The sequence below is a fragment of the Pristiophorus japonicus genome, chromosome 18 (genome assembly GCF_044704955.1).
Source record: "Pristiophorus japonicus isolate sPriJap1 chromosome 18, sPriJap1.hap1, whole genome shotgun sequence".
NCBI classification, from domain to species: Eukaryota; Metazoa; Chordata; class Chondrichthyes; family Pristiophoridae; genus Pristiophorus; species Pristiophorus japonicus.
This window is the reverse complement of record NC_091994.1, coordinates 15747608-15775077: the sequence shown is the minus strand read 5'-3', so window position 1 is coordinate 15775077 and position 27470 is coordinate 15747608. Positions and strand designations below refer to the sequence as shown.

The window sequence follows — 27470 nt, the reverse complement described above, 5'->3', positions numbered from 1 at the left end:
TTAATTTTGGACCGTCCCTTGGTGTCCAACATTTCCTGCTCTTGATTGCTGTCTGCTGACCTCGGCTAAGACTATTTGTGTGTATGTGCGATATCTATATTTAGATACAGTTCTAAATGTGTTTGGTAAGGACTGAACCTGGCGAATTGCAATTCCTCAAAGTTGATCACTCCATCCACCAACTTAAGCATTCATTCCCTCCACCACTGGCACACCGTGGCTGCAGTGTGTACCAGCAACCCCTCCCAAACCCGTGACCTCTACCACCTAGAAGGACAAGGGCAGCAGGTGCACAGGAGCATCACCACCTGCAAATTCCCCTCCAAATTACACACCATCCTGACTTCGAAGTATATCGCCGTTCCTTCATCGTTGCTGGATCAACATCTTGGAACTCCCTCCCCAACAGCAATGTGGGAGCACCTTCACCACACGGGACTGCAGCAGTTCAAGGCGGCGGCTCACCACCACCTTCTCGAGGGCAATTGGGGATGGGCAATAAATGCAGACCTTGCCAGTGACACCCCATATCCTGGAACGAATAAAAAAAACACACAGCATCCCTCCCCCTCACAGCTCTGAATTGAATAACAGTTGCCTGGCTGAGATATTGGGCAGAATATGAAATAGTGCCTAGAATCATATAATTTTGCAGCACAGAAGGAGGCCATTTATCCCCTCGTGTCTGTGCTGGCTCTTTGAAAGAGCTGACCACCTTACTCCTGCACCCTATCTTCCCCATAATCCTGCAAATTAGTCATCAAGCACATGTCCAATTGCCTTTTGAAAGTTCCTATAGATTCTGCATCCACCATCCTTTCAGGTAGTGCATTCCAGGTTCTAACAACCCTCTCTGAAAATATTTCTTCTCGTCTCCACTTAAGTTTTTTGCCCATTATTTTAAATCCATGACCTCCTGATTATCAACCCACTTTCCAGAAGAAACCATTTCTCCCTATTTTCTCTCAAAACCCCTCATAATTTTGAATATCTCTATTGGGTCTCCCCTTAACCTTCTCTGCTCCAAGGAGAACAAGTCCAGCTTCTCCCATCGCTCCACATACTGAAGTCTCTTACCTCTGGTATGATCCCGGTAAACTTCCTCTTTGACATCCTTGCTTAAATGATGTGTTAGCTTTTGTTACTAAAAGGGTACAAGAGTAAAGAAGTCTTACTACAATTATACAGGGCATTGGTGAGGCCACACCTGGAGTACTGTGTGCAGTTCTGGTCTCCTTACCCAAGGAAAGACATACTTGCCTTGGAGGGAGTGTAATGAAGGGTCACTAGACTGGTTCCTGGGATGAGGGGATTACCTTATGAGAAGAGAGCGAGTCGACTAGGCTTATATTCCCTAGAGTTTAGAAGAATGAGGGGTGATCTAATTGAAACACAAAATTCTTGACTGGGTTAATGCTGAGAAAATGTTTCCCCGAGCTGGGGAATCTAGAACAGAGTCACAGTCTCAGAATAAGGGGTTGGCTATTTAGGACTGAGATGAGGAGAAATGTCTTCACTCAAAGGGTTGGGTTGTGAGTCTTTGGAATTCTCTACCCCAGTGAGTGTATTCAAAACAGATGTTAAATTAAGGGATATGGGGAATAGTGCGGGAAGGTGGAGTTGAGGTAGAAGTTCAGTCATGATCTCATTGAATGGCGGAGCAGGCTCGAGGGGCCGAATGGCCGTCTCCTGCTCCTATTCACGTTCTTGTGTTGGTGTAGTATTCAGAATTGTACACAATACTCCAGCTGAAGCCCAACCAGTTATCTGTAAAGGTTTGGCACAAGTACCTTGCTTTTTGTATTCAATGCCCCTATTTACAAAGCCAAGTATCCCATAAGCTTCCTTAAATACCTTATCAACTTGCCCTGCTGCCATCAAAGATTTGTGAATATGCACCCCCAGTTCCCTCTGCTCTTGCACTGCCCCCCCCCCCTCCCCCCTCCCCCCAGTAAGGAGTCAACACCCCTCCGGGGAGGGCATGAGAAACTCCATATTGTGAGCCATGCCTGAAGTATCCCTTTAAATAATTCTGGATCTTAACACCCAAAACAAGAAATTGCAATTTAATGTGGAGCTCTCTTAATTTTATTTCTATACCAAGTTGATAGGTCATTGCTGACATTCCTTCACTAGGAGGTGTGAGAGAGCAGCCCAGGGTGGCTTATATGAGACTTTTTCCCCTCTACGGCAGCTTTTATATTGTGTTCAATGGAGATGTCCATGCCAACGACTGACATTTATCAATAAAAAGTAATCTTAGTCAACTGGCAAATGTGCTCTGAGATAATCACTGGAACTTTCAAAAGTCAATTGGACATGCATTGAAGAGGATTCATTTGCAGGGTTATGGGGGAAAAAATAAAGTGTGGGACTCATTGGACAGTGTCGGCACAGGCACAATGGGATAAATGGCCTCCTGTGCTGTAAGATTTATGATTCGAGGTACTATTTTGCATTCTACTACTGGCTGTGTGCGACCCCATCATCATCATAGACAGTCCCTCGAAACAAGGATGACTTGCTTCCACGCCAAAAAGGGATCTCCGGTGTTTCAATGAAGGACCTAATATTCTAGATCCCGAACTACATCTTGCGACGACCCACACATCTGGAGTCAGCACGGCACCCCAGTAAACCCGGTATGGAGGCTGCTTTCAATAAAAGGGCCGAGTAGGTTTGCCAGCTCTGGTTGGATGGAGTCATTGAATCATAGAATGATACAGCACAGAAGGAAGCCACTTGGCCCGTCGTGCCTGTGTCGTAATACTGGTAGAGCTATCTGATTAATCCCGCCCCCCCCCCCCGCTCCTTCACCACTGCCCTGTGAATTTTTGGAGGTTTCAATCACATGATCTCTCGCCTCTCACTAGCCCCACCCCCACACTCCCACCACTGGCCACCCGACGTAGAGCCTTGCGACACACCGCCTTCCCGTACCAAGAGAAAAGTGAGCAGATTTGATCAGCCAATTTTCCCATCTCAAAAATGTTTTTACAACCAAAGTGCTCGTGCAGAATTACAACGACGTACAATTTTTGAGATTTTCCCCCCCCCCCCCCGATTTTTCTCCTGTGTTTGCTCGCGGCAGAGTCTTGGAGATGAATCTTTTAATTGCTGGAGACTGCAGGCCAATCCTGGAGGGTTGACAACCCTGGGGCTGAGCCTGTGGGAAGGAACCTGTGTCCCAGCCCCACGCCCAAAACCCCCTCTCCTTCCCGCCCCCCCCCCCCCCCCCAACCCCTGAGTGCTGTGACCTTGGAGAAACATTTCTCTAATTCAGTGGTAGAGTCCGTCTCTAAATGGGTCTGACCTTGCTTGTGTCTTGTTGTTTCGGGCAGAGTGTTTGCCCATCAGTGTTACTTCAGCCGTGTGGTGGAAAAGTGACGTCATCACGTATCTGCTTTTACAGACTAGTCGCGTTTGGAGAAAGGGGCGCGAGAAACCTGCAGCTGAGGTTAGAGTAAAAACATTAAAAAGTAAATGGTGTCATGTATTTACCTGCAGCGTTCTAATGGTGCTGCTCATGAATACAAACTCTGCTGTGCGGTTATCTGCCTCGAAGTAAATAGTTCTGCACTGCCATCTTGTGTAAAACCTGCTGTAAGCTCACTTGAAGTCTGGTGCATCGATCACCGATGGGAAATTTGGAATGGCCTTCAATATCGTGCTCCTTCCTCCAACTGCTTTCCTCTTTTATAAACGCTATTTTGTTTGAAATTTGCTTTCGTCCTTCATTTTGCAATCCGCTATTTTAATTCTCTCCCCTTATTCTCGGTGCCAATGTGAGCTCCGATTCATATGTGGCATATTTTAACAGAGAAAAGAGAAGAAAAACTTGCATTTATATAGCGCCCATCACGACCACTGGACGTCTGAAAGCGCTTTACAGCCAATTAAGTACTTTTGGAATGTAGTCCCTGTTGTAATGTGGGAAACGCGGCAGCCAATTTGCACACCGCTAGCTCTCTCAAACTGCAATGTGACCATGACCAGATAATCTGTTTTTGTGATGTTGATTTGAGGGATAAATATTGACCAGGACACCAGGGGTAACTCCCCTGCTCTTCAAAATAGTGCCATGGGATCTTTTACAACCATCTGAGAGAGCATACTCGGTTTTAACATCTCATCCGAAAGATGGCACCTCGGACAGTGCAGCACTCCCTCAGCACTGCACTGGAAGTGTCAGCCTTGACTTACGTGCTCAAGTCCCTGGAGTGAGACTTGAACCCAAAACCTTCTGACTCGAGCCACATAAGGCTCCGGCGTCAAATTTTGATAATCACTCCTGTGCAGCACCTTGGAACGTCTTACTAGGTTAAGGGCACTATATAAATGCAAGTTGTTGTAGTGTTTTGCCCACCTCACCCCGGCATGCCAAACGACCGAACAGAAGGCCAATTGGCCCATCAACAACACCGCTCTCTTCCAATCACATTTTCCCACTCTGTCCCCACATTCAAGTATGTGCCTCATTGCTTTTCAGCTTCAACAGCCACTTGAGATTATTTTGCAAAAAAAAAAATCTAACAACCCCTTGGATGAAGAAATTATTTTCTAGCCTTTCCTGTTTTACTCCCAGCCCCTCACTGCTTTGATTACTAACCCTTGTGTTTGAACCCCCAGTTACTGATTTATTAAAGAAAAAATAGTTCAGTGTTTACTGTCTCCAATCCTTCCCTCTTTTTGGACACGTATATTCCATTCTCTCCTTCCCAACCCCTCCGCAGCACTAAGTGTGGCGCTCGGCTTTTGTTTCATCAGAATTAAATTGTCTGGACTCAGACATCAACTTAGTTTATTAATTTGCAGAATGGTTCACTGCAGTGTTCAGTTAAAATGGCGAATATTTTGATTTTCTTTTCTATTTTTAGATATAAAAAAAAACCTAGCTAGTATTGAGTCCCAGTAGTGTGCGAGCAAGTATTACAATGCATTGATTTTTATTGTAGGTGTTGCAGCTCGACCACAATGATTTTAATAAATGTTTAAACTTGCAAATAAACACCAAGTGCTTCAGTGCACTTCCACCTCGGGAAGTAATTCTTCAATCCAGCCCAGGCTGGTATGATGTGCCCAAGGACACTGTGAAATCAGTTTAAACATTTTGATGTGACGCCCCTGTGTGTGTGTGTGTGGAGCAACAGCATCAAACTGTCGACACTTTTGGCTCAAACGTCGGCCATCTCACTCCAAGAGGACGCGAGCGTGGCTTGGTGTCAGACGAAGACTAAGCTAGCGCTACGACAGAGACATACCCTCAAAGCCTCCCTGATAAAGTGCAACATCCTCATCGACAGTCCCTGGCCAAAGACCGCCCTAAGTGGAGGAAGTGCATCCGGGAGGGCGCTGAGCACCTCGAGTCTCATCGCCGAGAGCATGCAGAAATCAAGTGCAGGCAGCGGAAAAAGCATGCGGCAAACCTGTCCCGCCCTCCCTTTCCCTCAACGACTCTCTGTCCCACCCGTGACTGGGACTGTGGCTCTCGTATTGTACTGTTCAGCCACCTAAGGACTCTTATTTTAAGAGTGGAAGCAAGTCTTCCTCGATTCTGAGGGACTGCCTATGATGATGATCTTCTGTGGCTGGGATTAAGGCAAGTTGGGGTGGAATGGAAGGAGTGTTGGTTTGTGTCTGGGTGACTCGAGATGGCTTGACTCTCAGGGCCTCGCCTTGTCCTGATCGCTTGACTGGTTAAGGCAGAAAGTAGCTGAGCCGTGCAGTGCAACAAAGCTCCAGGTTCGGTTCCTGGTTGATGCTGATCCGGTCAAAGTGGCAGCAGTGGGCTAAAATTGGCTTCTGTCTGAGGATTGGAGAAAACGCCCAGCGGGTTCTGCTATCTAGTGGGGTCCCCCCCCCCCCTGCACCATTACTGTCTGTGTATACATGCATGGGTATTGGATTGGGCTCCTCTGTGTGATGGCCCCTGTGGTCTCTGAGCCAGGTGATACTTGTTGTCCAGGCATGTACATGGAAAAAAGCTGCATTGACAATCCTACCAGTGAGCTGTTGGTGTTTGTGGAACAATAAGAGTTCACTCGAGGGGAAAGAAAATGGAGGCGGGTGGAGAAAGGACATTCCATATAGGATCACTGAAATTGTTGTAAATTGTGATTTTGTATATTGGATACACTACCATTAAAAGGTATTGATGGTGACTGGCAAGCAGAGCACATGCTAGTTGCGTCGTTTTCAGAGGTTGTGCATTATGCCAACTAGCATTATAGAATCATAGAATAGTTACAGCACGGAAGGCGGCCATTCGGCCCGTCGAGCCCGTGCCGGCTCTCTGCAAGAGCACCTCAGCTAGTCCCACTCCCCTGCCCTTTCCTCAGCCCTGCAATTTTTTTTCTGTCAGGTACTTATCCAACTCCCTTTTGAAAGCCACGATTGAATCTGCCTCCATCACCCTTTCAGGCAGCGCGTTCCAGATCCCAACCACTCGCTGTGTTTTTAAAAAAAAAAAAAGTTTCTTCTGCAAATCACCTTAAATCTGTGTCCTCTGGTCCTTGACCTTTCTGCCAATGGGTATCTACTGTCTAGACCTCGCATGATTTTGAACACCGCTATCAAATCTTCTCTGCTCTAAGGAGAACAACCCCAGCTTCTCCAGTCTGTCCACGTAACTGAAGTCCCTCATCCCTGGAATCATTCTCGTAAACTATTGCCAAGTGGGCATAGGACAGACTAATAAAAAAAAAAAATTCTATTACAAAAGCAAAATACTGTGGATGCTGGAAATCTGAAATAAAAACAAAGTGCTGGAACCACTCAGCAGGTCGGGCAGCATCTGTGAAGAGAGAAACAGAGTAAACGTTTCAGGTCGATGACCCTTCGTCAGAAATGATACAAAAGCAAAATACTGCGATGCTGGAAATCTGACGACGGGTCATCGACCTGAAACGTTTACTCTGTTTCTCCACAGATGCTGCCTGACCCGCTGAGTGTTTCCACCATTTTCTGTTTTTATGAAATAAATTCTGTTGATGGATTAGAAGCTTTTTGTTGGTTATCGATAGTCTCCTAGTTTTAAATCCCCCCTCCCATGTATTTCCTTCCTCATTTTGCACTGCAATGATAATTGCTTGGGTTGTATCTGGTTGAGCTGCTAATTTGTGCAGTTGGATGCCTTTGTGCAGCTGCACATTGTTCCAATCTGTTCAGACAACTGCCCTAATTAGATTATCCATCCTTCAATTACATGTCTTCCACCCCATACCCACCCATTTCCATCGCTCCTCTTCTGAAAATGTTGTTCCATATAACGTGACAATTCCACAGCTAACAATCATCATCATCATAGTCCCTCGGAATCGAGGAAGACTTGCTTCCACTCCTGAAGTGAGTTCTTTGGTGGCTGAACAATCCAATACGAGAGCCACAGACTCTCGCAGGTGGGACAGATAGTCGTTGAGGGAAGGGGTGTGTGGGACTGGTTTGCCGCACGCTCTTTCCGCTGTCTGCACTTGATTTCTGCATGCTCTCCGGCGTTGAGACTCGAGGTGCTTGGCGCCCTCTCTGATGCACTTCCTCAACTTAGGGCGGTCTTGGGCCAGGGACTCCCAGGTGTCAGTGGGGATGTCGCACTTTAGCAGGGAGGCTTTGAGGGTGTCCTTGTAGCGTTTCTGCTGCCCACCTTTGGCTTGTTTGCCATGAAGGAGCTCCGAGTAGAGCACTTGCTCTGGGAGTCTCGTGTCTGGCATGCAGACTATGTGGCCTGCCTAGCGGAGCTGATAGTGTGGTCAGTGCTTCAATGCTGGGGATGTTGGCCTGGACGAGGGCGCTGATGTTTGTGTGCCTGTCCTCCCAGGGGATTTGTAGGATCTTGCAGAGACAGCGTTGGTATTTCTCCAGCAGCTTGAGGTGTCTACTGTACATGGTCCATGTCTCTGAGCCATACAGGGAGGGCGGGTATTACTACAGCCCTGTAGACCATGAGCTTGGTGGCAGTTTTGAGCGCCTGGTTTTCAAACACACTTCCTCAGGCGGCCGAGGATCTATTCAGTGGCCATGCTTGTCTGAGCAAAGACTCTGGTCAGCAGGCTCATTGACCATGGGGACCATCATAGCTGAGCATGACCCATCTCCTTCCCCAATGTACACATGAATTTTTACACTTGAGTAATGAGATGGCTGCCAAAAATAGGACTGCACTCTTTGGGTCAGATGCAGCAGAAGCAAGCCTCGGGCCTTCTTGGCTTCCGTGGCTGACCAGTGGCTTATTTATCCATGTCGTTTAAATATAACCATTGTACTGTTTGCTGCTGATGACCGAAGACTCAGGTCAATTATTGATGTATTTTGTATTGGACAACGTGCTGAAAGTTAATGGTTCGCTCCATCATAGAATTGACAGGAGCATCACCCTAGCACTTCCTGAAGGCATTCTAACACTTTTTTTTTTTCCTCCCCTTTTAAACAGGACAGTGATGAAGACAAGAGTGATGATAATCTTGTAGTTGATGTTTCCAACGAGGTCAGTACAATTTTGTTACATGTTTGTAAAACCAGGTTTTGTCATTTTAGAATTGGTCAAAGCTTTGTCATCACTGTTGTAGACCACTTGTCCATCATCTTTCATACAAATATTAAAACGTTGTCACGTTCTGGCATCGCTCTCTGTTGAGTGACTCAAATTGTGTGTTCCTAAAACGACAAATCAGAAATCTTAACCATGAGCAATGAAGAAAATCTACCAATAAAAACAAACTCAAATCATCATAATTTTTCCCAAATTATTTTGACTGCAAATTTTTTTCCATTCAGTCTGCCAGCTATTAATACAGGTTAATGTACAATTTATAACATAAACCTAAAGGCTTTGACATTTTTCACTTAAACCTTGCTCATAAAATTGTCTCATTCCTGTGAGAACTGCGTTTATTGAAGCTGAACCTTTTGTCAAGTTGGCTCCAGGGCCGCTGACTGTGTTTCTTGTGTAGCTAACATCGCACCTTCAGTCCTGAGCAATGCCACAATCACATGGTCTGCCTCACTCACCACCCAGACAAGCCCTTTGTAGGCCCGGCCTAGACCACAATACCGTTCCCTATTCCTGGCCTGCTGCGCTCCATTTCTACCCCAGAGACTTGAGCACATAAATCGAGACTGGCAGTGCTTAGGGAGGTGGTAAACCGAGGCCCCGTTGCCCCCTCTGATGGTAATGAAAGATCCTATGGCACTTCAAAGAAGAACAGGGGAGTTATCCATGGTGTCTGGCCAATATTTATCCCTCCAATCAGCGTAACAAAAAAAAAAACAGATTATCTGGTCATTATCACATTGCTGTTTGTGGGAGCTTGCTTGTGTACAAATTTCAACAGTGACTACACTCCAAAAGTGCCTTTGAAATGTCTGGTGGTCGTGAAAGGCGCTATGTAAATCCAAGTCTTTTTAATTTTCCTTTCATAGTTAAATTTTGCAAAAATTCAGAAGTGGGGCTGACTGCCTTTCGAACTTGTAAAGCCAAATGGAGTCTAGCCCCAGCTTGAAGGTGGTGGTTCTTGGAGTCTGTTGATCCACAGACTGTCAATGCGATACATGCTTGCCAGCAGTTTTTTTTTTTCTCTGTAGTGTTGATGGAAATGCAACCTTAAAGCGCAACCTTGGCAGTCGGTCTTCACTGCCTGGCGGCTATATCTGATTACGTAATGAAATGTGAACTTGTGTACAGACACGAATGTCAATCCGTTGTAGATCTCTTGCTGCTGAAGCGAGGGAAGTAAAGGTTGCTGTCAAATGACCCCCTCCGATTTCTTGCCCTTCGCTGCACGGGCGGAGACACCGACATGTGCTGGGATTTGTTTCCACGCGTGCCTGTCACCTCTCAAAAATTGATGGTGAGTGGCAACTGGCTATTCAACCACGGGGAGCATCACAGTAGAGCCATACCCGCTCCTTCCCCCATGGTCCCCCACGCAGGTGCTTTGCATTGGGGGTTCAGGAGTAGGAATCAGTCTGTTTTCCCCTTTTTTTTTTTCTTTCCCTTTTCCCCCATTAGCCAAACCCCTTCCCACCCACTCAAAGTCTACATACATTGAGACCAATTGTAGCATTTCCACCACTGGCCCAGCTAGGGTCAACTAACTCAGTGCAGACTGGAGAGCGAGGGTACTTTTGTTGTTCGGACATTCTTCTCACTCTTGATTGATGACACGGTGTTGCATCTTACAGGAGCCTTCATCGCCTCACAGTAGCCCTTCCCAAGCCGCACATGAGAACGGATTGGACAAATTGCACGTGAGGAGAAAGAACCAAGTCAATAGTCCCACATCCTTGGTTTCCACCAGTAGCACGCCTCCTCCTCTAAAAAGTAAAGACCCAGTTGTGGTAAGTCTTTCTTCCCCTTTCTATCTCCTCAGTTGCCCACATCCCCTGCTCTTCCCCCCCCCCCCCCCCCCCGCCCCCCCCACTCCCCGAGCATCTAGGTGGCTGAATGTAAATGACCATAGGTTCATCTGAAATACATTGTCGGCTCAACTGCAAGGTGTGTTTTCAAATCAGTCGGGGCTCTCGCTGTCTCGCTCGCTGATATTCTAGTCAACATTCCTCTTTCAACTAATTCCCAACAGATTAACTGATCATTCATCTCACTTGTTTGTGGGACTTTGCTGTGTGCAAACTGTCTGCTGTGTTTGCCTATTCAACAATAGTAACTTGAGCTCGTAATCTAGGCTGACACTCCAGTGCGGTGCTGAGGGAGTGCTGCACCGTCGGAGGTGCCATCTTTCGGATGAGACGTTAAATCGAGATCCTGTCTGCCCCCTCAGGTGGACGTAAAAAAAATCCCATTGCACTAGTTTGAAGAAGAGCAGAGCAGTTCTCCCCGGTGTCCTGGCCAATATTTAGCCTTCAACCAACAAATTATCTGGTGATTTATCTCATTGCTGTTTGTGGGAGCTTGCTGTGCACAATTTGGCTGCTGCATTTCCTTAAAAACAGTAGCTCTTAGTTAGTTGGCTGTAAACTGTTTTGGGACATTCTGAAGTTGTGACCGGTATGATATAAATGCAATTTCCTTCTTTGCACTTCCATTAAAATAATTCATTGGATGTGATGCACTTTGATGGGCCGAGAGCACGATTGCATGCTAAATAAATACAAGTTTAAAAACTGTAACTGCTGTTTGTGTTCTCTATGGCAGAGCGAGAAATGCACTACACCTGGCCTGAAATCCAATATACCAGCGTCACGGAGCGATTCTGCGACCCCCAGCACCAGTGGCACATCGCAGCTCTGCTCAGCTTCTGGCAAAGCGGGGGCTGATCCTCTGGGTAATCTGAGCTTTATTATTTATTGATCTGATGCCTAGTGTAATGTATGCACCCGTGAGGAATGCGCACAGGTTTGTAGAACTGTTGAGTTGGGAGTGGCTCAGCCAGTCATGTGATGTTCAAAAGACTCAACAAAACCCCAGCCAGTTGTGTTCGGGTATCCACGATAAGGCAGGTAGTTGTGAGCCTGGTGGATGAACTGCTAATGTGTAGTGTGATAAACCTTTTGCTAATAAACCAACTAGTTCGTAATAGCAATGTGTTCCTATGAATTCTTAAGTAAAGAACCCATGAAGCAAATACATTACAGCTATTATTTCTGATATTTTTAATAAGCTCTGTATCCACAAGTTTTTTTTTTTAAGCAAGGGTGTGCAATTTAAGAGCTCCCTGTTCTGTTTTGAGGCCTTGTCATCCCCCTTGTAACAGCGGTCAAGCAGGCCGGAGGTTGGGTAGCCTGCCTCCAGCCCTCCGCCCTTTTTGGCCAACTTGTGGTTGCCATGGGCGTCCTATTTTAATATCTATATTTCCTCTTTGCCTGACGATTGCACCTTTAACATGACTCAAACCAGGCGCAAGGAGGAACGGATCCTGAATCGCCCCACATGGTGATTCTACAAAGCTGCCCACTGACATAATTCTGAAGATCAAGTCCCACTCCAGGGACTTGAACACACAAATCTAGGCTGACACTCCAGTGCACCTCTTAGGTGGATGTAAAAGATCCCATGACACTATTTTGAAGGAGAGCAGGGGAGTTAGCCCTGGTGTCCTGGCCAATATTTATCCCTCCAATCAACATCACCAAAACAGATTATCTTTTTTGTGGGAGCTTGCTGTGTGCAAATTGGCTGCTGTGTTTCCCACATTACAACAGTGACTACACTTCAAAGGTACTTCATTGGCTGTAAAGCGCTTTGAGACGTCCGGTGGTTATGAAAGACGCTGTATAAATCCAAGTCTTTTATATGAAGAGAAAATTCTTCCCCTCTGAGTTCATTCAATACCATTAAAACAGGTACTTATGATTTCTGTACTTACCATAGAATGATACAGCGCAGAAGAAAGCCATTTATAGCCCATCATGCCTGTGCTGGCTCTTTGAAAGAGTTATCCAATTAGTCCCACTGCCCTGTTCTATAGAATTACTCTAAATATCATTCCTCCACTGTGCTGATCTTCCCCTGCTGCATAACTCTGCTCAAAAAACTGCCTTGTTTCAAACAGTCCTCCAATAGGTTAACCATTAAATTAAATTGAATTGGATTAGATTTGTAGGGAACGGATATTTGCTGCTTTTTAAAAAAAAATCTTAGTGCCGTAGAAAACACGTGTGTAATTTACTGTTGCGTTAAAGTTCTGCAGAAACAAATCAAATATCACAACAAATTGTGTGCTTGGATGAAGCAACTGTACAGAACTAATTTTACACTTTCTCCTTTTAGCCTTGGGCTTAAAAACGCCCCTGTCTGTACAGGGTGCTTTCCCTGTCCCGTTCGGGATGGTCCACACCGCTGTCAACGGGGGGATTGCTGGAGCTAATGCCTACGCGGGCTTACACTTCGCCTCCCCGCAACTCAATGGTGGAGCCTCGGCCTCCACATTCGGACGCTCATCCGTGGTAAGCTGTGCATTTTTTTTTTTTCTTGCTCTCCGGACAGTTCTTAAGACAAAACTCACAACCTGGAAATGTACCTCAGCCCCACGAGAAGGAAGAGAGAGGGGAAGATAAACATCCAAAGATTGTTGGCCTGATGTTCCTTTAATTATGATTTTTATTATAATGTGGATGCTCAGTCGATGAGCATATTCAAGACTGAGACCAATGGATTTTTGGACTTTAAGGGAATCGGGGAATATGGGATGGGGCCGAAAAGTGGAGTTGAGGTATGATCTCATTGAATGGCGGAGCTATGCCTGCTCCTATTTCTTGTGTTCTTAAATGCTCCCATTTGTTTTGTGAAGTTTGTGCCCATTGAGGTAAAGAATGCTCTTGCTGGCACTGTGACTTTCCACTTTGGGCATCAGTGTTACATATATAATAACTCGATAGACTGAATACTGCTCAGGTGCAAACCTGGCTCAACTTTATTCGGTCCCAAAGTGCCCACATTACATGGTGGCTTGCTTTTATATACCTGGCCTGCACACGTGTGTACAGCCCAATGACCTCCCACAGTGGTGCCCCTGGTGGCTAGTAACCCCAAGCATACATACATGACCACATCCCCCTTCAAGATCTTTAGTATCAGTCTTTTTACAAGTTAAGACAGTCCGGGGCTTTCCGCTCACTAACTGATCGTCTCAGTTCAACTGCAGTTGTGGGCGAGCGTTCTGAGTCAGTTATGACCTGGAGGCTGGGTGGCCGATCTGATGGGAGTGGCAATGACCATGTCAGATTGAAAGTCCAGATTCATTGATGATGGCAGAGTCCTCTGATGAATGAATATAGGTTGGTTGGTCACTGATTGTATCTGCCTCAACTTGTTCCAATTTCTCCGTGTGCCACATGTTTCCTGCATGTTTGCCCATTCTTGAGCATGACAATAAGCACTCTGTTACCCTCCTTGGCTGTAACAGTACCGGCGACCCACTTGGGACTTTGACCATAATTTAGCACATGCACAGGATTGTTAAGAGATGTCGCGTGACACAGCAGCACGACCATGATACCACTGCAGATTTTGACGTCTGCAACACGATCGTTCAAGTCAGGATAGACACGAGAGAGCTTGGTCTTGAGACCTCCATCAATAGTTCAGCAGGGGAGACCCTGGTAAGCATGTGGGGTCTTGTCCTATAACTAAGCAATATGCATGACCAGCGAGTCTGCAGTGAACCGAGTTACATACTCTGCTTGATTGGTTGGACAGCACGCTCTGCTTAACCATTGAAGCAGGTTTGAATGGTGCTGACCTCATGTTTAATACCATTGCATTTCATGAACTCTTGAAACTCCAGATTTGTGAAGCAAGATCCGTTGTCGCTCAACGATGTCAGGCAGACTGAGTAGCAAACATGACACGAAAGCTCTCCATGGTAGCTGTGGATGTACTGGATGACATGATTATACACTCTATCCACTTGGAATATGCATCCACCACAACTAAAAGCATCTTGCCCAGGAAGGGAACCGCAATGTGGATCCTTGACCGTGGTTTGGATGGCCACGACCACCGACTCAACGGAGATGCCGCTGGTACTTTGCTTAGCTGCATGCAAGTGTTGCACTGATACACACACAAATCCAGATCAGTCAATTCCAGGCCACCATACGTGAGACTTGGCGATGGCTTTCATCATGACAATACTGGGATGAGTGCTGTGTAGATCACGTACAAATTTCTCTCTGCCTTTCTTAGGCATAGCAACACGATTACCCCACAGTAAACAATCTGACTGAATGGATAGTTTGTCTTTGCGACGGTTGTAAGGTTTGGTCTCATCACACACTTCCATAGGTATAGCAGACCAATCACCATTAAGGATGTAACGTTTTACAATCGATAAAATCAGGTCCTGTCTGGTCCAGGTCCTAACTTGTTGAGCAGTGACAGGAGCTCCTTCACTCTTAAAAACATCCATAAACTAACAGTAGATCTGCAGGTTGTGGCGTCTCCACCTCTGGTGTGGGCAAAGGCAAACGGTTCAGTGCATCGGCACAATTCTCGGTGCCAGGTCTATGGCGAATGACGTAATCATAGACAGATAATGTCAGCACCCACCTCTGGATGCGAGCTGATGCATTGGTATTGATGCATTTGTTTTCCGAAAACAATGAAATGAGTGGCTTGTGATCCGTTTTGAGTTCAAACCGAAGACCAAACAGGTACTGGTGCATCTTTTTAACCCCATACACTCAGGCTAAAGCTGCTTTTTCTACCATGCTGTCGGCTCTTTCCGCTTTTGACAAACTTTTCGAAGCATACGCAACAGGTTGTAGTTTACCCAACTCATTAGCTTGTTGGAGCATGCAGCCAACCCCATATGATGAAGCATCACAGGTCAATACTAGATGCTTACACGGATCATAATGTACCAGCAACTTGTTAGAGCAAAGCAGATTTGTAGCTTTCTCGAAAGCTCTATATCTTGAGACACACCCCAAACCCAGTTGTCGTCTTTTCTGAGCAGTATGTGCAGTGGCTCTAATAAAGTGCTCAATTCCTAGGTAAGAAATTACCGAAGTAGTTGAGTAGACCAAGGAATGAACGCAGCTCCATCACATTCTGAGGCCTGGGTGCATTTTTGATGGCCTTGTTTTTCGAGTTCGTAGGCCTGATGCCATCAGCAGCAATCTTCCTCCCCAGAAATTCAACTTCTGGTGCCATGAAGACACACTTCGAACGTTTCAGCCTAAGTTCCACTATCCAGATGATGTAGAACCTCTTCAAGGTTGTTCAGGTGTTTGGCAGTGTCATGACCTGTGACCAGAATGTCATCTTGAAACACTGGTTCTAGGGACGGACTTCAGTAAACTCTCCATGTTCCTCTGAAATATGGCTGCAGCCAAGCGAATTCCAAAAGGACACCCATTGTTGATAAACAGTCCTTTGAGTGTTGATACACTTAAGTTTCTTCACCATGTCGACGAGCTCCTGTGTCATATAGGCCAATGTCAGATCGAGTTTAGTGAAGGACTTCCCACCGGCTAGCGTTGCAAACAGGTCATCAGCCTTCGGTAACTGGTACTGATCCTGTTTCGAAAATCAGTTGATCGTAACCTTGTAGTCTCCACAAATCCTGACCGTGCCATCACTCTTCAACACAGTGACAATGGGACTGGCCCATTCGTTAAATTCGACCGGTGATATGACCCCTTCACGTTGGAGTCTGTCCAGCTCAATTTCGATCTTCTCCCTCATCATGTACGGAACAGCCCGAGCTTTGTGATGGACGGGTCTTGCACCAGAGTCCAGGTGAATCTGCACCTTGGCTCCCATGAAATTGCCAATGCCCGGTTCAAACAGCGAGGGAAACTTGTTCAGCACCTGAGCACACGAAGTGTCATCCACCGATGACGGCGCTTTGATGTCGTTCCAATTCCTGGAGTTCAGAAGAATGAGAGGGGATCTCATAGAAACGTTTAAAATTCTGATGGGTTCAGACAGGTTAGATGCAGGAAGAATGTTCCCAATGTTGGGGAAGTCCAGAACCAGGGGTCACAGTCTAAGGATAAGGGGTAAGTCATTTAGGACCGAGATGAGGAGAAACTTCTTCACCCAGAGAGTGGTGAACCTGTGGAATTCTCTACCACAGAAAGTAGTTGAGGCCAATTCACTAAATATATTCAAAAAGGAGTTAGATGTAGTCCTTACTACTAGGGGGATCAAGGGGTATGGCGAGAAAGCAGGAATAGGGTACTGAAGTTGCATGTTCAGCCATGAACTCATTGAATGGCAGTGCAGGCTCGAAGAGCCGAATGGCCTACTCCTGCAACTATTTTCTATGTAATTCCATTTAATTTTTTTCGAGCCAATTCCTGCCAAACAGCGTTGAAACATTTCCTGGAACGATCCAGAACGGTCGATCATGAACCACACCATCATACGACACCTTGACGACTGCACTGCCAATCACCGGTATGAGTTCTTTAGTGAAAGTACGCAACTTGGCATTGACTGGACTCAGCTTAGGCTTTACTGCCTTAGTGTCTCACAGCTTGTCGAATGTCCTTTTGGCTCATTATCGACTCACTCGCACCAGTGTCCAATTCCATCGATACCGGCACGCCATTGAGTTTCACATTAATCATTATCGGTTGGCTCTGTCAGGAACGAATGCAGTCCATACACTTCCTCCTCGGATATCTTGGGTTGCATATCCAGGTCCGCGCTGGACTGGTCGTCATCATCCGAGTGGTGAGTTGCAGCACACTTGCTCAGTTGTGGACACATTCGCTGAAGGTGCCCCATTTTTCGAACCACCTTTACAGATGTACTGCTTAAAACAACACTGATGATGTCGATAATTGCCCCCACAACGCCAACAGGGTGAAATCTGATTCGTACCCATTGGCGGACTTTGAGCAGCTACAGGTTTCGCATACGCGGTCGAGTAGGCCCTGCCATAAGCAGCTCTGCCCTACGACGACGCAATCTTGTTTACACTACTTGCCGTGGAGCACCGACTCTTTGATATCTGCCTTAAATTATCATCCGTCGTCATGCATGCTTGGGCAATTGTGATGGCCTTGCTCAAATCCAGCATCTATGCAGCCAATAACTTTTATGACACAATCTCGCAGCATGTCTCCCAACGCATCTTTGAACTTGCGTGGCCCAGCAAGACGTCTTAGGTCGGTGACGAATTCTGACACATCCTGGCCCTCAGAACGAACATGCATGTAGAATCGATAGCGTGAGATGATGCCGCCTTTTGATTTTGAGATGGTCACGTACCAGAGCGCACAATTCCTCATAGTCCTTGTCCGTTGGACGTGCAGGCGAGAGGAGATTTTTTGAGATCATAGTTTTTCGGACTGCAAACCGTGAGGAAAACCGCCCTGCGCCTAACTGCGCCAGTAGCTTCATCCATTTTTTTTGGCCACGAAGTACTGGTCCAGGCGATGGATAAAATCCGACCAATCCCCTCCCTCCACAAATCTCTCCAGAATTCCAATGATGCTCATTTTGCATGCGAAGGTTCTTGAGTTACCTCGTCGCCAAATGTTACATAGAAACATAGAAAATAGGTGCAGGAGTAGGCTATTCAGCCCTTCGAGCCTGCACCACCATTCAATAAGATCATGGCTGATCATTCACCTCTATCCCTTTCCTACTTTCTCTCCATACCCTTTGATCCCCTTAGCCGTAAGGGCCATATCTAACTCCCTCTTGAATATATCCAACGACTGGCATCAACAAACTCTCTGCAGCAGGGAATTCCTCAGGTTAACAACTCTGAAGAAGTTTCTCCTCATCTCAGTCCTTAATGGCCTACCCCTTATCCTAAGACTGTGTCCTCTGGTTCTGGACTTCTCCAACATCGGCAACATTCTCCCCGCATCTAACCTGTCCTGTCAGAATCTTGTGTTTCTATGAGATGCCCCCTCATCCTTCTAAACTCCAATGTCTAAAGGCCCAATTGATCCAGTCTCCTCATATGTCAATCCTGACATCCTGGGAATCAATCTGGTGAACCTTCACTGCGCTCCCTCAATAGCAAGAACGTCCTTCCTCCGATTAGGAGACCAAAACTGAACACACTATTCCAGGTGAGGCCTCACCAAGGCTCTGTACAACTGCAGTAAGACCTCCCTGCTCCTATACTCACATCCCCTAGCTATGAAGGCCAATATACCATTTGCTGCTTTCACCGCCTGCTGTACCTGTATGCCAACTTTCAATGACTGATGAACCATGACACCCAGGTCTCGTTGCACCTCCCCTTTACCTAATCTGCCTCCATTCAGATAATATTGTATGTAATAACTCTATAGACGGAATACTGTAAACTCACTCAAGTGCAAACCTGGCTCAACTTTATTCGGTCCCAAAGTGCCCACATTACATGGTGGCTTGCTTTATATACCTGGCCCGCGCACACGTGTGTACAGCCCAATGACCTCCAACAGTGGCGCCCCCTGATGGCGAGTAACCCCAAGCATACATACATGACTGGTGTTGCCATCGAGCACCCCCCAGGTCGTGTATACCTTGTGATGCAGAGTGAAGCATTTCCCAGTCTGCTCTAATGATGGGTTTTGACCCCAGCCTCCAAGCACCCCCAACATACAGCGGACCAAGGCCCAGCAATCTGGCCTTCGATGCTTTGTCAAGTCTGTCCTGGTTTATGCTTCTGCTTCTTCTTACTTGCTGGTTTATCCTGTTGCAATATTCTGTGCCGGAAAATGTGAAAAGGGGCTGTGTTGCCTCATTGACAAATCTTAAATCAGAAAACCCAAGATCTGCTGGTATCCGCAAATGTCGAGATATGCAAATTAATGGGAGTCTGGCTTTTAACTTTATGGAGCCCCTGAGGTTCCGTGGCATGCATCACTGTGGCTCACGAAAGGAAAAAAGCTCATACATTAATGCAGTAGAGCAGGAGTAACACATTTTTTTTTCATTTCCTTCACCAGCCATACTGTGACCGCTGAGTGAGATTGCCAATTAATTCCAAATTCAAAGCCGTTTTCTTCTCTGGGCTTCCATCACTTGGGACCCAAGACTGGCCCAGCACATTCCACAAAAGGCCGTGATTTATGTGCGGTGTGTTTTTATTATTGAACGGAATGATTCCTCGCGTATGGGATCAAAGTTGGTTTCTCGAACTTCTGACGCTTCTGTGTATGTGTCTGAAATGTTTACTAACTGAGCTATTTAAACTATTGGGCATCTTGCTCAATGCACAGGAGACCTCGGTGCATTATGCGCCCAGTTCCCTTTGAGAAATAGGTGGAGGGGGGGCGAGAGGAACATTAAATACTTGTGAACCCCACTAATTAATTCAGTCTTGCGTTCACTCACCTTTCCCACGTGCCTGGGTCTGCCTTTGAACAGAAAGCAGAGTGTCTCGTTTGCAAACCCAGGCCAGACAGTGTTCTAGTTGCTGAGCAATTTAATAGCTGTGGGTATCAGCAGAGGGTCTCTTTTTTTTTTTTTTTTTCCCTTGACTCGTGCTCATTTGTGGCAAGCTGTTTTTTTTTGTTGGATTCGGTCTGGGTTTCCAACAAAAAAAAATTTCTTAAGACCGTACAAAACAACGTTCCAAACCTGCAAATGTATTTTGCAGTTGCCACGACATAACAACTTAGCATCTTTAAGGAAGTAAAATGTCCCAAGGTGCTTCGCAGGAGCAGTTATTAAACAAGACACAGAGCCAGTAAGAAATATTTGGACAGGTGACCAAAGGCTTTGGTCAAAAAGGTAGGTTTTAAGGAGGAGAGGGGGGCAGAGGTGTTTAGAGGGAATTCCAGAGCTTGGGGCCCAGGCACTGAAGAGATGCACAAGGGGCCAGAATTGGAGGAGTGCAGCGATTTTCTGAGGGTTGCCGGGCTGGAGGAGGCTAGAGATAGGGAGGGGGTGAGGCCACGTAGGGATTTGAAAACAAACATGAGAATTTTTTTTTGAAACGAGGTGTTGCCGGACTGGGACCCAATATAGCTCAGCAATGTGGGTGAACAGGACTTGATGCGAGTTAGGATACGAGAAAAAATATTGGATGAGCTCAAGTGTAAGATGGGAGACTGACCGTGAGAGCATTGGAATCGTCAAACCTACTGGAAGGAAGGGGGGAGGAGGAAGATTCAAGTCGAAGAATTATTTGCTGATAAATGTTTCTCTTTATTGTGAATTTTGTGCCTATTGAGGTGAAGTGGGGAAAGAGGCAAGATCTTTCCCTCCAAGAACTGACTGACTTGTCAACCACTCCTGAGATTATTAGTCACATGTAAAGCAGAACTACAATATTATGTATAAATTCCTTTTTTTTTCCCTCAACTGTCTATCTACATTTGAAAGAAAAACAAATTGGCCTGCATTTTCTAATCTAAAGCGTCCTGTTTATCTCTTGTTTTGGGCCTAGGCTGGGTTTGAGCCTCACTCTCACAAACGAGGCCCAGGACTTTCCGGAAGCCTATCGGCAGCAACTGCAGGAAAACCGTGAGTACCGAGAGAATAAAATTAGAATACAGTTCGCGAGTGCGGCTTTGTATCTTACAAGAACTGTAGCTAAAAGTTGTGCTTGCTTTTACATAGAATTTGGAACCCTCTGTTAGCCATTCAGTCCCTTGAGCCTGTTGCACAGGATTTACTTGGTTTGTTTCTGTGCATATATCCATTCGGCCCAACCGGTCCACGCCGGTGTTTATGCTCCACTCGAGCCTCCTCCAGTCTTTCCTCATAATCTATCAGCATAACCCTCTATTCCCTTCTCCTTTGTGTGCTTGTCTAGCAGCCCCTTAAATGCATCTACGCTATTCGCTTCAACCACTCCATGTGGTGAGTTCCACATTCTCACCACTCTCTGGGTAAAGAAGTTTCTTCTGAATTCCCTATTGGATTTCTTGGTGACTCTTCTATTGGTGGCCTCTAGTTATGCTCTTCCTCACAAGTGGAAACATTCTCTCTGTATGCACTCTTTCAAAACCTTTCATAATTTTAAAGATCTCTATATTAGGTCTTCCCTCAGCTGCCTTATTTCAAGGGAAAAGAGACCTGGCCTGTTCTGCCAGTATCTCAACTCCATCTACCTGCCTTGACTCTTGCCCTGAATACCTTTTGCCTAACAAAAATCTATTTATCTCTGTGATTACTCGAATAGAAGGGACTTTGAGGAGGCCAGATAAGAGTCTGAAGTTAGAACAACAACAATGACTTGAGATGTGACCATGGAGGAGAGGGAGAGGGAGGTGGAGGAATGTGGGGAGAAAATTCCACAGCTTGGGTCCTGGACTTTGAAGGCATAGCCATCAATTGTCTGCTGAAGGAGGATGCCAGAATTGGCAGAGAGGATTAGAGGAGGTTTCGGAGATGGGGAGGGACAAGGCCTTTTTAAATATGAGGGTTCTGGACTTTAGAATGAGAGTTGATCTCATTGAAACATACAAGATTCTGAAGGGGATTGACAGGGTAGATGCTGAGAGACTGTTTTCCCTTGCTGGAACTAGGTGGCACAGTCTCAGGATAAGGGGCCGGCCATTTAAGACTGAGATGAGGAAGAATTTCTTCACTCGGAGGGTTGTGAACCTTTGGAATTCTCTGCCCCAGAAGGCTGTGGATGATGAGTCTCTGAATATAGTCAAGGCTGAGATAGATTGATTTTTGGAGTCTCAGGGAACCAAGGAATATGGAGATCAGGCAGGAAAGTGGAGTTGCGATCGATGATCAACCATGATCTTATTGAATGGTGGAGCAGGCTCAAGGGGCCGTTAGGTCTACTCCTGCTCCTATTTCTTATGTTCTTTGAGGATGAGAATTTTAAACTGGAGGTGTTGGAGAATCAGGGGCTAATGTAGGTCAGCAAGGTGAGGAGCGATGGGACGGCAGGATAGGATGCAGGCAGCGAAGTGGGTTTGTGGACGAGCTGAAGTTCAGTGACACATGCATCGATGGAAGTTTCAGCAACAGGTGGGCTGACCTGGTGGCTGGGATAGGCGATGATAGAGTGGGAAATCTTTGAGAGAGGATATGGGGTTGGCAGCTCTGCTCCGAGTTGAATAGGAGGCCGAGGTTTCGAGCAATCCGGTTCGCAGAGACCGTGACTGAGGGAGAGGGCTGGAATCAGTGACGAAAATGGAGTTTCTGGTGAGAGCCAAAGCTGATGGGCAAGGAATTTGGGAAGGACCAATTTTGGGCGAACAGGGGGATGCTGGGTAAACACTGGACCTCAAACATTGTCATAGAGCCAGTGTGATGCTATCCGGCCCAATTTCTAGGCCGATAGCTTCGGTCTTCCCAATATTTAACTGGGAGGGGGAAATTGCAGCTCATCCAACATAGAATTAAGACGTCGTGTGGCAGTTTTAAACACAGAGGGGTAATTGTTGTCGAATAAGTAAGCCTGATGCCGCTGCAACTATAGTTAAATGGTTATTCAAAATGTTTGCCCTCTTGTCTGATCTCACTTGAATTCCTTGATGTTCAGGGTCAATGATATCAGGATGGGTTTGCTATTGGGAGTGGGAACAAGATTTAATAGGATCTGTTTTCTGGAGAGAGAAGGAATTGATTGGTGGCGGGGGAGGGCAATCATGTGAAAGTGGGTAAATGGCGTTCAGATCTATCGGGAGGCTCTCTGGGTCAAATGGTCATTTCCAGTATCGAAAGATTATTCTGGCCAATGTTCCCGTTGAGCTGTGCGACTGCTCACCAGTGTTTAAACGGGAAAAGAATGCGCATGCGCAGAGCTTTTGGGCCGTTAAAGGTGCTGTGCGCGCAAAAAGAAATTGGAGGGAACATTGCTCGTGACTTTTATTTCTCCCCTCCCGTCTTCTTTTAACAGTGCCTACTCCTTCCACGTTGGAGCAGACAGACAGATGCAACCCGTTGCTTTCCCGACTGATGCTCTTACAGGCCCGGGCATCCCACGGCATGCTCGGCAGATCAACAACCTTCCCCACGGCGAGGTGGTGTGCGCTGTGGCTGTCAGTAACTTCACAAAGCACGTGTACACAGGGGGAAAAGGCTGCGTGAAGGTGTGGGATATCAGCCAGCCAGGAAACAGGAGCCCGGTCTCGCAGCTGGATTGTCTGGTAAAACAGTGTCCTTATTTATCTTTTTTTCTTTTTAAGCTTGCTAAGGGTCGCGCAGCGTCTCTGAGCGAGGGCACAGTGCAGGAATAAAACTGTGCCCTTGTACATATAAACATTACTCATGCAGGGTAGGTTTATTTAGGTTATATATATATATATACAGGATATCCCAGCAGAGCTCCCCAATGCTTGTTTACAGTGCATTCCTGCTCAGTGGCAGCTTACAGACTTCACATAGCCCAGGCTTGGCCTTGGATATGTGCTTTCCCAGCCCTGAAAAGGTTGCATTCAGTTTGAAGCAGGGTTGTCTGCAGCAAATGGTGATTTTGTACAGGGCAAGTCCATGAACTGGCTGTGAGCAAATTCAGTAGCTTGCCTTGGGTTAAAGTGGTGGTCCTCCATTTTGCTCCACTCCCTTCTCCCTCGAGGGAGTGGGGGGGAGAGAAATGAGCACAGTTTTCAGATTGATCCCTCGTATGTGCTAAGTTGGCTGGTTTCAGGTTGGAGCAGTGGGGAGGGGCCTTTGCACCGGACAAATCCGCTGAATTACTGGAGGAGTTGCCTTCCCTTCCTGAGGGGGATGTTCCAAAACAAGAGGCCCATCTGGCTGGCATCCACAAGATGTCCTTATCATCTTCACCCCTTGTCCATCTCTTTCCACCCCCGCCCCTCCCCCCAGTACTGACTCTGTGGTGAATAGTTTCATCGACATCTGTCATCCTTCAGTAAGGAAAGTGGAGTTGAGTGAGAAGATCAGCCGTGATCTCATTGAATAGCGGAGCAGGCTCGAGGGGCCAAAGGGCCTTCTATTTCTTGTGTTCCTGTGTCGTACTTCACCCAAGTGATGCCAGGAGCAGAAAAATCAGTCAGGCACTCCTCCTCCTCACTGCTGAGTAACTCCTTATGGAAAGTACATGTGTGGGTGTTGGTGAGAATGGAATTGGGCTCAGCCAAGTTTCACCCGCCCACCCTTTAACCCCAATGCTGTTGAATCATCATTTTGCAATAAATGGCTTGAATCCGATGAAGTGGTCGCTTGGACACGGTACCGGATAGCTGGTGCATTTACCCCAGCAGAGGCAAGTGGCAAATGCACGCCAGCCACACGTGTGTCTCGCTTTGCAACACAGGCAATCCCGGTCAAGAAGCGAGAGCTTGGCTCCTTGATGACTCTTGAGTTTACCAGTCAGTCCCTGAACCTGCAGACCAAGAACAGCCCAGCTTTAGTCCCCAGCCTGTCCCACTAGCTGATCTCCTCCGCCAGGGTGGCAGTGGGTATCCTCGAGGTGGTCTCCGCACCCCTGGGATAGGGGGACAAGGCTCCTGTTCCTGATGACCACTCTGCAGGTCCTGCTGAGGGTGGATGCCAAGTGGAGATGGGATTGGACTTGGCTGACAGCTGCTTCTTCTTAGGCAGTCCCTCGGAGTCGAGATTTACTTGCTTCCACACTGAGTTTTCAGGTGATTGAGACCAACGTGGGGCCCTACAGTCTCTGTTACAGGTGGGGCAGGTAGTGGTTGAAGGGACGGGCGAGTGAGGAGCCTGGGTTGACACGCGCTCCTTCTGCTATTGGCTTCCACCTGCTGCTGGCGACGAGACTCGAGTGTTTGGCGCCAGCCCGGATGCTTTTCCGCCACTTGGAGCGGCCATGGGCTAGGAATTCCCAGTTACCTGTGGGGTTGCACTTTGAAGGTGTCTTTGAAACGTTTCCTCTGCCCTCCTGGGGCGCGCTTGACGTGTCGGCCCACTGACAATCGATGTCAATGGCCACAGTGCCCCCAGTAACCGGCAACAACACGTTCGGGAGGGGGAAGGAACCAGCTTGAGTTGGGGGAGGAAGTTGGAAGCTTTTAAACCCAAGCGACGGTCCCTGTAAATGGCTCCATTGTACAATTGAAAGCTTTTCTGGCGACTGGCTGCAGATCTAAAGCTATGGGCAAAGGAGCAAAACCCAATTTTACAAGCGAGTCCTTTGCTTCTAACTGCTTGAACTTAATATCTTGTCATGTTTGATTGCATTGTTATAGAGTGCTTGGTTCCTCTTCATTCCTTGCACCCGCCCCCAGACGCTATCAGGAGCTATTACTGCACCTAATAATGCCATTGGTTTTTTGGCAGCCAGCCCAGTCCGTTAATCACCTTAAGTATTAGAATAGCAAATCTAGGCTCCGCTGTTTAATTTATTTGGGTATTTACCGTTTTGGTAAATGATCCCAGTAATCTAGCCCTCCCAAATGTTTTGCCTGGAGCTAGGCGAACTCGAGTTCAATGTGCCGATGTTGGGTTTGGTCAGCACCGTGGACTGCTCAGCCCTGGAGGAGGACCACCAGATAGTAAACCGATCTAAAGGCGGATTTTTCGGACTCCAGCCCAAGTTTAGGCTTTACTGTCGAGCTGCCGACACTGAGCTAGCCAACAGGACAGTCAGCTGACCAGTCGCAATGTTCCAGGTGAAATTATTCGTGGCCGCCCGCGCGGCTTTGACCTGGTGATTGGAGCCAGACGACGAATGGGCAAAGTGCCCAAATCTGGCCAGCAGGTCAAACTTAAAAGTGATACATGGGGAGACAAGTGTGGTTTTGGCCTTTTTATATATTTAAAAAAAGACTTGCATTTCTATAGCACCATTCATGAACACTGGGTGTCTCAGTGCTTTACAGCCAATGAAGCCAGTGTAGTCACTGTTGTAACGTGGGAAACGCGGCAGCCAATTTGCACACAGCAAGCTCCCACAAACAGCAATGTGATAATGACCAGATAATCTTTTTTTTTGTTGATTGAGGAATAAATATTGGCCAGGATACTGGGGATAACTCCCCTACTCGAGTAGAGCTGTGGGATCTTTTATGCCCACTTGAGGGGGTAGATAGGGCCTTGGTTTAATGTCACATCTGAAAGACACCACCTCTGACAGTGCAGCACTCCCTCAGCACTGCACTGGAGTGTCCGCCTAGATTTGGTGCTCAAGTCTCTGCAGTGGGCCTTGACCCACAACATTCTGACTCGGGTAAGAATGCTACTCACCAGGAAAAGCCAATGGACCCCGATTAATATCTTGTGGCATATGTCATTTTGACAACCCCAATTTTTTGTTGACACTTTGTAGTTTATTCTTAACATCGTACTGTGTTCGATTGAAGCATTCTGCAACTGTGGGCGATTTTTTTATTTTTTTTATTTTATTTTTAAAACCTTTATGGCGAGTAGTTTTTAGTGATAGAATGTACTACTGTGCCCTCGAAAGGGCAGTTGACTAACTGTTGCATGTAATCTTTCTCCAGAACAGAGATAATTATATCCGTACCTGTAAACTCTTCCCGGACGGCCGCAGTCTGATTGTGGGTGGAGAAGCCAACACCATTTCCATCTGGGATCTCGCGGCTCCAAGCCCCCGGATAAAAGCCGAGCTGACGTCGTCGGCCCCCGCATGCTACGCGCTGGCTATCAGCCCAGACGCTAAAGTCTGTTTCTCCTGCTGCAGCGATGGAAGCATTTTTGTCTGGGATTTGCATAACGAGACACTCATTAGGTGAGTTTGTTTGAAGATCTAATGCAAGTGGTGGCAGAGAGGGGAAGGGGAGTTTCAATCTGTGGTGACTCCATGTGGCTGTGAACATTGGCTCGATAGTTTATACTCCCAAGTATTAGCAAATATCTTGCTGACCTACATTGGCCCCTGGTTTTTTTCAAAATTCTCTTCCTTGTTTTCAAATCCCTTCATGGCCTCGCCCCTCCTTATCTCTGTAATCTCCTCCAGCCCCACAAGCCCCCAAGATATCTGCTCTCTAATACTGCCCTCTTGAGCATCCCTGATTATAATCGCTCAACCATTGGTGGCCGTGCCTTCTGTTGCCTGGGCCCCAAGCTCTGGAACTCCCTGCCTAAACCCCTCCGCCTCTCTACCCCTCTTTCCTCCTTCAAGACGCTCCTTCAAACCTACCTCTTCGACCAACCTGCCTGAATTTCTCCTCATGTGGCTCGGTGTCACAATTTCTGT

At 46.8% G+C, this 27470-nt stretch overlaps 1 protein-coding gene across 2 annotated transcripts in view; it reads left to right on the top strand.

Annotated features, from left to right (window-relative positions):
* The window catches only part of LOC139228567 (transducin-like enhancer protein 1), a 158188-nt gene that overhangs the window by 113012 nt on the left and 17706 nt on the right, over positions 1-27470 (top strand). For both annotated transcript variants that reach the window (XM_070859693.1, XM_070859692.1), the window contains 7 exons: positions 8426-8479; positions 10177-10332; positions 11147-11276; positions 12722-12897; positions 20805-20881; positions 23223-23472; positions 26755-27002. In XM_070859693.1, the coding sequence (XP_070715794.1) occupies positions 8426-8479; positions 10177-10332; positions 11147-11276; positions 12722-12897; positions 20805-20881; positions 23223-23472; positions 26755-27002 (1091 nt within the window). The remainder of the gene's footprint in view (positions 1-8425; positions 8480-10176; positions 10333-11146; positions 11277-12721; positions 12898-20804; positions 20882-23222; positions 23473-26754; positions 27003-27470) is intronic.